The 15962-nt window shown below is 36.7% G+C and overlaps 1 protein-coding gene across 3 annotated transcripts in view; it reads left to right on the top strand.

Moving 5' to 3' along the window:
• LOC127429329 (WD repeat and FYVE domain-containing protein 3-like) overlaps positions 1–15962 on the top strand; it is a 134238-nt gene that overhangs the window by 15674 nt on the left and 102602 nt on the right. For all 3 annotated transcript variants that reach the window (XM_051678313.1, XM_051678304.1, XM_051678295.1), the window contains exons 2-4: positions 9422–9632; positions 12334–12457; positions 14288–14397. In XM_051678313.1, the coding sequence (XP_051534273.1) occupies positions 9453–9632; positions 12334–12457; positions 14288–14397 (414 nt within the window). In that variant the 5' untranslated portion in view covers positions 9422–9452. The remainder of the gene's footprint in view (positions 1–9421; positions 9633–12333; positions 12458–14287; positions 14398–15962) is intronic.

Here is a 15962-nt window from a genome sequence, read left to right as displayed (position 1 = left end):
AGTTTACATACACTTAGGTTGAAGTCATTAAAACTCTTTTTTTAACCACTCCACAGATTTTATATTAGCAAACTATAGTTTTGGCAAGTCATTTAGGACATCTACTTTGTGCATGACGTGAGGAATTTTTCCAACAATTGTTTACAGACAGATTGTTTCACATTTAATTGACTATATCACAATTCCAGTGGGTCAGAAGTTTACATACACCAAGTTAACTGTGCCTTTAAGTAGCTTGGAAAATTCCAGAAAATGATGTCAAGCCTTTAGACAATTAGCCAATTAGCTTCTGATAGTAGGTGTACTGAATTGGAGGTGTACCTGTGGATGTATTTTAAGGCCTACCATCAAACTCAGTGCCTCTTTGCTTGACATCGTCGGAAAATCAAAAGAAATCAGCCAAGACCTCAGAAAAAAATTTTGGACCTCCACAAGTCTGGTTTATCCTTGGGAGCAATTTCCAAACGCCTGAAGGTACCATGCTCATCTGAACAAACAATAGTACGCAAGTATAAACACCATGGGACCACGCATCCATCATACTGCTCAGGAAGGAGACACATTCTGTCTCCTAGAGATGAACGTAGTTTGGTGCGAAAAGTGCAAATCAATCCCAGAACAACATCAAAGGATCTTGTGAAGATGCTGGAGGAAACAGGTAGACAAGTATCTATATCCACAGTAAAACAAGTCCTATATCAACATAACCTGAAAGGCTGCTCAGCAAGGAAGAAGCCACTGCTCCAAAATTGCCATAAAAAAGCACATGGAGACACAGATCTTACTTTTTGGAGAAATGTCATCTGGTCTAATGAAACAAAATTTTAACTGTTTGGCCATAATGACCATCGTTATGTTTGGAGGAAAAAGGGTGAAGCTTGCAAGCCGAAGAACACCATCCCAACCGTGAAGCATGAGGGTGGCAGCATCATGCTGTGGGGGTGCTTTGCTGCAGGAGGAACAGGTGCACTTCACAAAATAGATGGCCTCATGAGGAAGGAAAATTATGTGGATATAGTGAAGCAACATCTCAAGACATCAGCCAGGAAAGTAAAGCTTGGTCACAAATAGGTCTTATACTAACAAAGTGTATGTAAACTTCTGACCCACTGGGAATGTGATGAAAGAAATAAAAGCTGAAATAAATCATTCTCTCTACTATTATTCTGACATTTCACATTCTTAAAATAAAGTAGTGATCCTAACTGACCTAAGACAGGGAATGTTTTCTATGATTAAATGTCAGGAATTGTGAAAAACTGAGTTTAAATGTATTTGGCTAAGGTGTATGTAAACTTCTGACTTCAACTGTACACTGAAGTTGCACCTTATTTCTGTGTTTAGAAGTGTTTATTTTAGTTCAGAGCTTGTTCTCTGTTGTCCTTAAGAAAAAATGCGTTGCAGACATGCTTAATAATGCATATGGCTGTATGCTCATGCTGCATTATCAAGCGCGCGATCAGCAGAGCAAAATAACATTCTGTCTACATCAGACGTGAGTGGCGCGGCACTATGCGACAAAAAATTTGCTCCCATTGTAATCAAAGACGCTGTCTACAATGGCGTTGCAACACGACATCACTCATGTCCGTTGTAGACGGTTTGTAACGTGAATTTATATTCACTGATTTATTGCAGTACTGAAATAAGAAAATGTATATTGTTACCATAACAAACAAGCCCAATGTAACTCTTCTTTTTCACTGTGTGAAATAAAGATAGTGTTTGTTTTGAGCGCTTACTGCTGTTGCTGCAGTGATGAAATTGAGTCGAGTGATAAATTGCTGCTGTAAAGTTCCGGTCCGTAAAAGTCCCATTCAAAAAATCTCTCAAATTACGCATTTATTAACACTTATTGAATTAAAAACAGTAATGTAACTACAGTAACGTCCCCCATTGTAAAGAAGTAATTTTTTCATTTGAATTTCACTTTAGTAAGAGTAAAAAGTACCCACAATTAAATCTACTCTTAAAAGTAAATTTTCTCCAAAAAGTTACTCAAGTAAATGTAATGGAGTAAATGTAGCATGTTACTACCCATCTCTGGTAGCAACTCAAGAGGACATCAGCTTCACTCTGCTAAGTAAAATATTAAAGTTTGTCTCTGGATTTACCACCAAAACTTTACATGCACAGAACATGGATCTGCAGATGCATTGAATGTGCAATGATGTGCTGAATATTAGCATTTGTCTGCCGCAAGCTTGTGGATGCGTTGCAAGGATTGTGAGGAATGTGAGCTGTTCTCTGAAAGGGATTCATTTGGACACAGGCAGGTATGCAAAATGCATTGAACCATAATAATTGCAATTGTGGACCTGCAAAGACACAAATTATATGTCATCACAAGCAGTTCACTTCCGTGATTTGGTACAATTGCATTTATAATAGCAGTGAACCATACCAGAGTTCACATGGGCCGTACCCAAGACCACCTTTTCAAGTGAACTGGTGCGGTTCCCGGGTGCGCCCCCGAGTTTGGAAATCATCATCCAAACGAACTAAACTATGACATCATTCGGACCTTTTTGCGCACCAAAAGTGCTATTGTATAAGCATTATAAATGATTAATAATATTTAGAAAACTTTTGTCTACCAAATCAAAGTCATGCGGTGTAACCAACATGTAAGTGCAGAGAACATCCCTAACTGAGAAGACCCCTTTAGAAACTCTTGACTGTGTGAAGTAAAAAAAAAAAAAAAAAAAAAAAAAAAACAATTGACATTTTAATTAGAGGTCGATCAATATATCAGTTTTATTGATTAATCGGTGCTGATAGTTGCATTTTTTAAGAACCAGCTATCTGAATAAATCCACAATGATAGTTTCCGCACTTGTTGCAGCTAGATTATAACGTTATGGCTCACGACTTACTGAATCATAATATATGTCACTGTGCATTTCTTATCATGAAGAAAATTGACAATACGCAGCTTTATTTAACAGAGAGTTTGTTTTTTTGTGAGTTAAAGATGGATTGAGGTGAACAGAAAGGTGAGAGAGGATAGTTTTTGCCTCATTACACACGAAACAAAATACGTTTTTTAATTTTAATAAAAAATACTTGTTTTCCAAAGCAACGTACATTTTCTTTAGCAGCTATACTGCAGAAGAAAAAATAGTTATCTGAGAATGTTGAATATAATATTAAAAATACTAATATTTTAAAATATCTAAAAATCCTTTAAAAAAAGATGCATTCCCCTGAGAAGCAGCATATAAGACATTTAGACTTGCTTTTAGAGAATAGGTCTTGAATATAAGTATATTTTGTCTTTACTGCACTCGCAGAAGTATAACCAAGTGAAAAAATACACTTATATTCAAAATACACTTATATTTAAGAAATATTCTCTTAAAGCAAGTCTAAATATCTCATATGTTGCTTATCAAGTAAATGTATCTTGTTTTAAGGATTTTTAGACCATTTTAAATGGAAAACAAGACAAAAACACTTGATAGCAATAGGATTTTTTGCAGTGAATTTTTTACTGAATTAAACTTAAAAGTATTTTTTCCCTTTATTTCACTGAATGTCATTTTAGAGGTATTTTTAAAAGATGATTTTGTCCTCTTTATTATTAGTAAGCATGTTTAATATAACTTTTTAAGTCGGGCACAAGCTGAATAATCGGTTAAGAGCTAATGATTAATCGTTGCAACAATCGCCGAATAGTCGAATAATCGTTCTAATAATCGTTAGTTGCAGCCTAGTTCACGGTGGCAAACGAAAATTAATACCGAAGAAACATCACCTGGCACTCGAAAAGATGCTGTAGAACAAAAGCAAATTGCATTTTGGATGATTTTGGAACCTTTGCGTGTTGCCCCACTCACAATTGCAACATAGATGTTAAATACACTGCAAACGAGAAGCGCAACAAAACTAAAACACACACGTTCTAATCAAGGCATAGACGTGGTGTAAATAATTGATTTATTATGCTGATTAGACAGCTTAGTTTTTAATGAGAGCATTCGCGAGAGTGTAGAACTCTGTGACTAGGCTATGCAGAGAGACAGACACTTCAGAAGCGGATTTTAAACATTAACAGAGAAAAGCCAAGGTATGTTTTAGGGCTGGGTATCGTCTAGCACCTCACGATACAATACATATTGCAATACACGTCACAATTCAATATATTGCGATATATCACAGTATCATAATTTGATTCAGTTACGAATCAATTTCAATTCCAATTTACTTGGGTATATTTCAGTTATATACTAATGTCTGATGAAGAGCATGTAGCTCGAAACATCACGTTTTTTTCTCTTAGTGTGCTCATTCAATTGATTTGGAAGTAATAATGTGGCAACTTTGTTGTGTTTACATGATATGAATGAATACACAAATAGTTTAATATAAATATTGATACATGGATCTGAAGTATCCATACAATATCATGAGAAAAGTACTGCGATTTATCGATATTTGATTGTATTGATACAGCCCTAGTATGTGTATAGTACACATTATTATTACAGACAGTCATGGTATAATAAATAGCCTAAATCATTTAAGACAACCAAAATTTAATAGTAGGTGGTTTGATAATTTATTTGTTTATAACTAATTGCTGCACTGGAGAACTGCATTGCCAACAAGAAATGCTAACATTAGCTGTTTGAATGGTTAGAACAATGTTACAAAGTGAAGAATAGAAACTGCTTACCTTTTGTATTAATTCACTGTTTTGAATAAAAGAAATGTTATGAAATGTTGTGAATTTGTGCAGATATGAGAGGTTTTTATTTTCGGGCAGTTGAGGGTTGTCCAATTTGTTACAGTCAGGTTATAGACATGAGCGCTCCGAAGAGGTTTCATTGCTACGTAGATAAATAAGTTAATCATCAGTAGTAAATCATGATTTCATGTTAATGCCAACCTACCTCAGAAAATGCTGCCTGAGTTTTTGCTTTTGCTCGGCTGATTGCTTACTGCAGAACACAAAACGCGAGTACATTGCGTGAACACGCACAGGAACAGCCTGTTTTCCATTTTTATTTTATTTTTTTACTATAAAGTTTTCCAAACATTCTCAATTCTGACAAAATAAACTTGTCCAAGCTTCCCATAATAACTTAAAAATTATGTGCAAAAGAAACAAAAGAACACGGGTACACTATATATTTACTCTCTGACCATTTTATTAGGAACACCTGTACACCTACTTATTCATGCAATTATCTAATCAGCCAATCGTGTGGCTGCAGTGCATAAAATCATGCAGATACAGGTCAGGAGCGTCAGTTTATGTTCACATCAACCATCAGAATTGGTAAAAAATGTGATCTCAGTGATTTCGACCGTGGCATGATTATTGGTGCCAGATGGGCTGGTTTGAGTATTTCTGTAACTGCTGATCTCCTGCAGAGAATTGAGTTGATTGCATAGCTCATTATTAGGTTAGGGGTGAACATTAAGTCATCATGTGGCCTTTTTTAGTTACTACGGTGATCAGCAATACATTTTAAAGTGAAAAGCAGATTCTTATAGTTCCAGAAGGGTATTATATTAAGTTTATATCATTTAGCCTAATAATATTAACGGTAGTGGACCATAAAATATACGGCCATCAAAATTACATCCCGTGAAATCTGAAACATGGTCAGCGTACTGCCAGTATTTTACTGTAACTTTTTTACAGCTGAGATTATTAATCAAATCCAACAAGGTAATGAAGACAAACTTGGAACAGAACAATAAAGCCTTAAAGCTGATGCGTGTAATTTTTTCAAAGTTAAAATACTTTCTCCTATCCCAGCTTAATAAGCAGAGACAACTTTTAAGTAAGCCATTCGTAGGTTCATTTCCCCAAAAAGTGTAAACACTGTGGATCTGAGGTGCATTTAAAACATTTCCATGTTTGTTTGAGCATCCTGACCAGCCTGACACAGCAACATTGTCTCAACCAATAGCGTGAATTTGGGACAGGGCTTTCTGTTTGTTCAACCAATGGCAGATGGAGGGTGTATTCGGAAAATAATTCTGAAACAAATTATTTTTTTTCTATTCTGTTTGGTGACACTAATGGTGCAGAAATTAGGCCACATCAGTTTTAACCACCTTTACATCATCTGCTGATGCTGCCGAGCTCATGGGTAAAGTAGGACACACATCTGACATAAATTTGCTTAAGACAGTAAGGCACAGGTGTCAAACTCAAGGCCCACAGACCAATGGCGGCCCGCCACCTCATTTCATGTGGCCCGCAAGCTAATTTCAGAAACGTCAACCCGATCTCATGAAAAGTCATACGTAATTTATGAGTTGGCCATTTTGGATGGTCTCGAATGATATTGTTCGCATAAACTCATACGACTTCATCACTTGCAAATTCCCGGATGTCTAATGCAGAAGTAAGTGTGAGTTCCGCGCACAAGCCATTAAGGACATACTTATTAATATTATGCCCTTACCCAAACCCCTTATATAAACTTAACCAATCAGTAGTGTGTGTAAACATGATAGGAAGCTGTTGTGTGTGACAGAAGCAAGTAATTGTCGCATATTTGATGGAAACGATGTCCAGCGACATCATTGGCTGTAGTGAAGTCGTAGGAATTCAAACAAGTGCAGTCACATGATATCATACGAATTAGCCAAATTTAGAAAAGTCGTACGAATCTTGATGATTTTGCTATGAGAGTGTGTTGGATACGTAGGAAGGTAGGTGAACAGCAGAGATGGGTAGTAACTAGGGCTGGTTTAAAAAATAGATTCTGTTACAAATTGTGATTCTTGAGCCAAACGATTTTAAAATAGTCTCCCTGATGAAAAATCGATTTTTTATTTAATAAAAAACAAAATGCATGTTTATCTTAATGCTACAATGATTAATAGATAAATATAGGAAGCTATATTTGTGCAAAGTTCCACATTAACAATGTTTTCTCTCTGAGATGTTTTGTCTCTTTAATTCTTTAGATTTAGTCCTTTAATGCACAGCTGCTACAGCCATCAAAGCGCCGTATGTTCACTGTCGAACGTCAGAATCCTCTGCTGTGATCAGTGTTCCTGTTATTATGCATAATCGAAAAGTTTATTAGAGATGTTGTGTAGAGTATTTGTCAGGAGTCAATCTGCAGGTTCTGTCTGACACTGCTTTAATAAAAAGTTTAGCTGTAAACAGGCTTATTAAACTGATAGATGCTGTAAACTACATGTCGCATACCCACAGTATGTATAATTTAACAGCAGGGTATTCATGCGCCGTGGCGGGTAATTTCGCACATTTATCCACCACTGTCAAAAAGAAATGAACAAGCCAAAAAAAAAAAAAAAAAATTTCTAGAGCAAATCGTTTTCCTAAAAATGAATGTCCACATATGTGGACAGCGAGACTACGTTTTGAAATTTTTAATAACACTAAGCTATAGAAAGGCATTTATTTTCATCAAATTGTTTATTATGTTTAATTCCTGTTTTTGAGACGTTACAGACATTACAGCTGATTTTCTGTAAAGCTGAATAAATAATTATGATTCAAAGTAATGTCCAGCATCTTCCAATCACTGCCAGCCATGTTAAAATAAAATGTAGCATTATAAAATTCTGAATCTATGTACTGGTTACCATTGTCTCATGTCTGCCAAACATGTTGAGTGGTCCAAACATCATCTGCTGCCTAAAACTGAACTTTTGTTCTGATTTTAAGTGAATGCACTTAGCTGCAAAGAATAGATGCTCGCTATTTAGTTAATGACTTAACCTCCAGTGTGCTGTCTGTCTGCACTGGTCTCAGAACAGTTAAAAATGCACCTTATTTTCGTCTTAACTCCATATAAGCCTCTGAAAGCAACATTTTTCAGCTTTTGGATGAACCCATTTATTCTCTATGTCAAAATGCACAGTAAATAAGTAGGAATGCATTTACTAATGTTAATAAATAATAATAATTGCACAGAGAAAACAAAATTAAACATAACAAAATGTATATTAAAAGTAAGCTAAATGACCCACGGATGTAGAGTTGAAAGTTATTCAAAATAACAAACAAATTTTTCTACTTTTGAGGAAATGCGGTGCCAGTGTCAACATATGTAGACATCATGTTTATCAACATGCTGACGTGTGAAAAATGTACAGATTTCTTTCAATGCGGCATATGAAACGAAACTAGAGATGCTACTCTTTACAACCAAACAGGTTTCAATGAAAAAACTTAAAGACATTTCTTACCAGAGGCACTTTTGTTGGCACTGTGTCCGTAGAAGTGCTTCAAGGAAATTGACGGCATGCAGTTGTTTCATGTCACTTGGTGCGGCAGAAGTTAACCCTTTAAATGACAGTCTAGAGTCTTGTGAACAGTATTCAGTCGGTTTCTATGCATTTAAATGATGTTTGATATTGCGAAGCCAAAATATAACATCCACGCGAGGATAAAATAGAATTTGTAAAATATATATATTTGCAATGTACCTAGTTAGAAGGTCACCTGTATAATTAACCGCATACGCTGAGAAAGAATTCTTTCTTGTGTAAGTAAAATGGATATTATAACTAAAATACACCCATATGAATCGGAATCTAATCAAATCGAAATCGTATTGGGAAGTCTGTATCAATATCTAGCCCTAAGAATTCAAAACAACATTTGGACAGTGACTTTGATCTATCTAAAGCATGAAACTAGGGTAATGTAAAGCTTTACATATAGACATTAGGGGCTTTTCACCTTGTTGTAAAGGGCTCATTAGTTATTCTGTGTAGGAACACTTTTCCCATGACAAAAAACTGAAGAAGACTGAAAAAGAAGTCCACAGAAGTCAATTAATTTGTGTTTGCCAAATAGCAAGAGTTCACTGGCTGTAGATGTAGTTTGCATTGCACAAAAATCAGTATTTAGCTATTTTGTAAGCTATTTGATACTAATGAATAAGTAACTATTGGCTTCATTAAGTTTGGTTTGTTATTTGCAGAGGCGCAGAAGGTTTGAATCATGCTGTCATCTGCTGGTTAGCAGTTAATGTTAATGTATATGGTAGTACAGTAACTGTATCAACTGTAGATTATATGGACAGTTTAACATGCAGCAAAAGATGAAAAAAATAATGAATAAAAATCTTCTCAATAATATTTGTACAATAAGCTTGATTCACCTATATACAGCGCTTGATGCTTTATATTTAAGTTCACCTCTAAGACTGTGTCCTTGAAATAAACTCAAACAATATCTTGGATCCAGTTTTGTGTGTGTGTCCTTCAGTATTTCTGTACCTGCAGCACAATCATCACTAGAGGAACTCTCAGCAAGAAGCAGTTGACTGCAAAAAATAAACGAGCTGAATTTGATCTGCAACTTGAAGCTAGCATATCACATCACATTAGACTCCTATAATCAACAATCAGTTTCACTGACTTCTTGATATTTTTCCTCTCTGTATCCCTTGTTTCCTTTCTGTTTTCTTCTCAGGGCTGGCTTCGGCCTCAAAAAGCCTCTAAAGATGAATATGGTGAAGAGGATCATGGGGCGGCCGCGGCAGGAGGAGTGCAGCCCGCAGGACAATGCTCTGGGCCTCATGCACCTACGCCGCCTCTTCTCCGAGCTCTGTCACCCACCACGCCACATGACACAAAAAGAGCAGGAGGAGAAACTCTACATGATGCTGCCTGTTTTCAACCGGGTGAGAGATAGAGAGAGGGTTGATTACTTAAAGAGACAGCATCACTATTTAACATACAGATGTGGGAAAGAGAAAATGTGATTAAAGAAATAAAATTAAGAGACAAAAGGAAGGAAGAGGGGACTTAGTTCACCCAAAAAATGAGAAAAATTCATAATTTATGTTGTTCTAAACCCATTTAACTTTCTTTATTATGTGGTGATATGTTGATTCATATTGTGATCTGTCTTTCAATACAATGACAGGTGATAGTGGCTATCAAATGACAGAATTTAAAGATACAGCCTCTCCAGTCAAACTGCATTGAAAAGAGAAAATGTCTGCTTCACTTATTTTAGGCTAATCTAGTGTTAAATTTAACCACTTAATTTTTTACTTAATGTACTGAAATATGAAACATTTTCATCATGCTAAGCTATAATATATCCCTATCTTTAAGTCAAATTAGCATCTGACTTCTAATATTATATTTCATGATAGTATTTACAGGTGCATCTCCTATAAATTAGAATGTCGTGGAAAAGTTCATTTATTTCAGTAATTCAACTCAAATTGTGAAACTCGTGTATTAAATAAATTCAATGCACACAGACTGAAGTAGTTTAAGTCTTTGGTTCTTTTAATTGTGATGATTTTGGCTCACATTTAACAAAAACCCACCAATTCACTATCTCAAAAAATTAGAATATGGTGACATGCCAATCAGCTAATCAACTCAAAACACCTGCAAAGGTTTCCTGAGCCTTCAAAATGGTCTCTCAGTTTGGTTCACTAGGCTACACAATCTGCTGATCTGACAGTTGTCCAGAAGACAATCATTGACACCCTTCACAAGGAGGGTAAGCCACAAACATTCATTGCCAAAGAAGCTGGCTGTTCACAGAGTGCTGTATCCAAGCATGTTAACAGAAAGTTGAGTGGAAGGGAAAAGTGTGGAAGAAAAAGATGCAGCCTTATGAGGATTGTCAAGCAAAATCGATTCAAGAATTTGGGTGAAATTCGCAAGGAATGGACTGAGGCTGGGGTCAAGGCATCAAGAGCCACCACACACAGACGTGTCAAGGAATTTGGCTACAGTTGTCGTATTCCTCTTGTTAAGCCACTCCTGAACCACAGACAACATCAGATGCATCTTACCTGGGCTAAGGAGAAGAAGAACTGGACTGTTGCCCAGTGGTCCAAAGTCCTCTTTTCAGATGAGAGCAAGTTTTGTATTTCATTTGGAAACCAAGGTCCTAGAGTCTGGAGGAAGGGTGGAGAAGCTCATAGCCCAAGTTGCTTGAAGTCCAGTGTTAAGTTTCCACAGTCTGTGATGATTTGGGGTGCAATGTCATCTGCTGGTGTTGGTCCATTGTGTTTTTTGAAAACCAAAGTCACTGCACCCGTTTACCAAGACATTTTGGAGCACTTCATGCTTCCTTCTGCTGACCAGCTTTTTAAAGATGCTGATTTCATTTTCCAGCAGGATTTGGCACCTGCCCACACTGCCAAAAGCACCAAAAGTTGGTTAAATGACCATGGTGTTGGTGTGCTTGACTGGCCAGCAAACTCACCAGACCTGAACCCCATAGAGAATCTATGGGGTATTGTCAAGAGGAAAATGAGAAACAAGAGACCAAAAAATGCAGATGAGCTGAAGGCCACTGTCAAAGAAACCTGGGCTTCCATACCACCTCAACAGTGCCACAAACTGATCACCTCCATGCCATGCCGAATTGAGGCAGTAATTAAAGCAAAAGGAGCCGCTACCAAGTATTGAGAACATATACAGTAAATGAACATACTTTCCAGAAGGCCAACAATTCACTAAAAATGTTTTTTTTATTGGTCTTATGATGTATTCAAATTTTTTGAGATAGTGAATTGGTGGGTTTTTGTTAAATGTGAGCCAAAATCATCACAATTAAAAGAACCAAAGACTTAAACTACTTCAGTCTGTGTGCATTGAATTTATTTAATACACGAGTTTCACAATTTGAGTTGAATTACTGAAATAAATGAACTTTTCCACGACATTCTAATTTATTGAGATGCACCTGTACACTATTCTTTTACTATTAAACTTAAACAATGAGAAAGAAAAGAGCACCATTAGTAACTAGTGCTTCATTTACAAAGGCAAAGTAGTTGTAATGAAATCAAATGACACTCAGAGCCTGGTGAAGAGCATGATGGTGCTAATTATTCTGCATTGATTATACAGAAAGATTGCAGATGACCTCAGTTACAGCTCAAAAGTGCTGACCTGCTGCAGCCTATGTGGATTTGGAGAGCACTTGTTGAAATGGGTTGAAACAGGCTGTCTGTATGCAAGCTGTCATACTTGATCAAGTGTGATAGACCCATGCAAAATGCTGTGTATTAGCATTAACACTGCATGTCTTTGTAATGACTTTTTTATTTTTATTTCTTCAAACAGTGAGAGGACTGACAATCTAGATTTGAGCATGGCAGTCTCGCATCATTTATAAATGTTTGTGGTTTACACTATTTTGATTGGACACTGAACTTGTGAGCCATATGCGGTGGGGTAGTTTTCAGAGTTCTTTTGAATGTCTTATCTGTGCTGTTGTTTAAATGAACAACACCAGAAATTAAGCATACAGCTCTTCAGACATCCAGGGCATGATCACTGATTAATTCTCAGTGTGAACTCAACAGAGGGTTGTATGAGCTCTGTAAATGATGTGTCTGTTGACAGGTGTTTGGGAATGCTCCACCGAGCACAATGAATGAGAAGTTCTCGGACCTACTGCAATTCACCACACAGGTGTCCAGGCTGATGGTGACTGAGATCAGACGGAGAGCATCCAATAAATCAACAGGTACTTAATCACTTAATACACATGCCCTAGCTACACTCACTTAGCACTTTATTAGGAACACCTGTAACACCTACTTATTCATGAGGTTATCTAATCAGCCAATCGTGTGGATTTATGCATGCAGTGCATAAAATTATGCAGATACGGGTAAATTTGTATACACATTATATAGGCATAAAAGTGCTTATCCTTGATTATTTTAGGTTAATTGCTTTATTAAGCAATATTTTCTTTGATGAACATTGAGGGCATTTTCTGACGATATGGACTTGATCCAGGTTTTATGATCCCAGAATTTCTCTGCTGTCCACACACTGAAGTCTTGGCACATGATGTGCTGTAATGTTTATTTGTGGTAATGAAATCCACCACCACATAGACCTACAAACACCAGACTAAGCATCTTGTGATACAATGAGAATATAACAAATTCTTAAACAGCATAACTTAAAATGTTATTAATAGACCTTACTGACAGTAGCGCCATGTTTTTTTTTTTTTTTTTTTTTTTTAAGGGAATGAAAACGAGGCTGTGAGGGATAAACTTACCATCTCTTCAATGACATGCCCTGTATCCACCTTATTTTGCAACGTGGAAGTAAGCAGCGGCTGCATTTCCGGCAAATGTGTAAAAGTTCCGCTGTTATTGACCGCAATGTAAATAAATAGAAGGATAATAATACCAGAATTTAGTGATATAGGTTTATAAACTATCAGACAACCACAGGATATACAGTAGAATGATGGCCTAATGTCTGTTTACTATACATTGTCTAAGAAAGAGACAATGCTCTCTGACAAGAACAGAGAGAATAATGCGTTTATTTTGCCAAGATGAAACAAGATGCAGTTTTGGTGCAAAGAAAGTTAAAGCAGCATTTGCCCAGCGGCTTTTTGCTCTCTGCTGGTGTGGTAAAGTTTGTGGAGGTGTGTCGGATGGTGCGGAGGACTGTTCGTGTCAGTGCCTGATCTCTCATTCATTCTGCCTGTGCAACAGTGTGTGATAAAACAATGGCAAAATGCGATAAACGGTAAAACTATATGCGTTCAAAACTTAACGTAATTAATGATAATAATATGACTACATCTATTGCCAGCCTGTAATATAAAGCAGCATAATGTAATATTTTTGTATCGCTAAAATAGCTGGAAGTGGCTGATACCGGAAGTGGTCCACATTCAAGGTTGATAATGGCGGCGCCCTAGTTTCACTGAAAAATAAGGTGGATAATGCTATCAAAAAGCTCCTAGATCACATCTAATTTTCCACAACTCATTGTTTGGAGTTTTTTGTCAACTGAAATTTCTTAGAAATATATTTTTTTATAAATATATATTTTTTAATGTTTTGTCAGCAGAATGATCCAAAAATACTTCAAACAACTGTGCAACCCATTCAAGAGACTGTACGTCTCGCACACTGTCGTTGTCATTCCTGTAAAAAATCAAAGATGGCGCTGCTGTGAATAAGGTCTTATTGTCGTTATTGTTATCAATATGTTATTAATATTATCTTAATGCTAAGTTATTCGACATTTGTTGTGAAATTCTATTGTATTTTAAGTTATTAATTTATTACATATATTTAGTTTAAATGTAGTCCTTTTTAAATTCACCGGGGTGTCACAGCATTGCATCTCAAAAAGAGGCAGTGATGGATGAAAGAAAAGAGAAACTGCCTGCATGTCATCACGTCTAATTGACTCAGCGTCCTTCCCCAGATGAGGCCAGTCACACACAAGCTGACGTGTGAAAATGGATTTGATCCACATGCATAGACTGTTAAACGCGTCAGTGATTCTGTTTGTGTATGTGTGCTCCCTCCTGCAGAGGCTGCCAGCAGAGCCATTGTGCAGTTTTTGGAGGTAAATCAGAGTGAAGAGGCGAGTCGGGGCTGGATGCTCCTGACCACCATCAACCTTCTGGCCTCCTCCGGACAGGTCTGTGTGTGTAATGTGCATCAGACAAAATATAGCACTGGATTTATGCACAGCTTTTGCAAAGAAAACCAGTAGAAATTCCTTTAACCATATTTATCTTCTCAAAATAAATTCTATAATTGGACAAAAGCAAACCCTGACTCAGACGAATCTGATCAAATGAGGAAGTAACACAGTTATGTCCATGTGTTTCATTTCTAACAAGACCTGGACCTTATTTGACATGTAAATCTTTTTTGGGCTACTTATTATTCAGTTGTTACATCAGTTGTTTGATTTACATAATAAATATGATCAATACATCTTATGATAGTAATGTTGTATAATTACAACAGTTCACTGAAAGACAACAGAACAGAATCACATATACCTAAAACATATGCCAACAGAACCACATATACCTGATACATATGCTTAAATGCATACTAAAAATATTTGTGGATTTTGCAGTTAAAGGCTCTACAATATTGATATGTGTTACCTACATACTCTAGGGGTTGCACAACTGCTGCTTTTTAATAGTCAACTAGTTGAGCCCGTTGTGAGTCGAATTCGACTAGTCGTGACGTTGTTCCACTATGTAGCTAGATGTTTTTGTGGGGCTAAGGGATCTAGCGTGCAGGCGACGATGATGTAAGTGTACTCCAACTTGAGCTTTTTTCTAAAGCTTTCCAAAACTGTCACTGAATCGCGTTCTTGAAGGAGCGAACAGCGTCCAAGTCAGATATCCCAACACACAAAGTTGACTATGGGGATTTATTCTGTCAGGTCATAGGACTCCGTATTGAAGTGCTTTTAAACTGTAACCAAATCGTGTCCTTGAAGTAGCGAACAGCATCCAGGTCAACATAACACATTCTGTATTTCGGTTATATTTGAAGGCCAATTTGCATATGTTACAGGTAACCTTTTATTGTGTCATCTTCATCAGTGTAGCCTTTGGAATGTTCTGAACATTATCAGTGTTGATTCAGTGCTATGCGCATGTGCAATACAGATATGGAGAATGCGCAAGATTGTTGTTGATGCATTGATACGTTGCGTTGTTGAGCAGAGCGACACAGTAAACAAACATCAGTTCTGTAGTGCATTCTGTGTGTGCATCTTTTAATGTGAGCCTGAAAGGATATCACAGCCTATATTTGAGCCACTGCGCCTTTTCAGTGCAGAGCCACTGGGCCTCACACCCACTGAATATCCTATAGACGCATTTAATACATCACGTGGTGAGCGACTAGTTGTCTTCAGGCTGACGATGTTGACTACATTAGTTGTAGTCAACTAGTCTGTACTGGCCCTTCATACATGGTATAAATTTGTAGTATTGGGTCACCTGCATAACTACTTTGCAATTATTTATGCAACTCAGGTAAGCATCACAAAATTATTTTAGTACAATATGTGTAGGACATCTTTTAGTAGACAATCATCAGACTTTCATTTAAATAGTATCCAAAGCTTCATTTCAAAACATGAATTTGTTAAAAATCTTAATTTTAGTTTATACATGCTAACTAAAGCTGACACTCAACAAAATGTATTTCAAAAGTGAAAATTGTAGTTTC

Source organism: Myxocyprinus asiaticus, chromosome 3 (assembly GCF_019703515.2).
Source record: "Myxocyprinus asiaticus isolate MX2 ecotype Aquarium Trade chromosome 3, UBuf_Myxa_2, whole genome shotgun sequence".
Taxonomy (NCBI): Eukaryota; Metazoa; Chordata; class Actinopteri; order Cypriniformes; family Catostomidae; genus Myxocyprinus; species Myxocyprinus asiaticus.
Note: the sequence above shows the minus strand (reverse complement) of the source record. Positions and strands in the feature narration are given on the sequence as shown.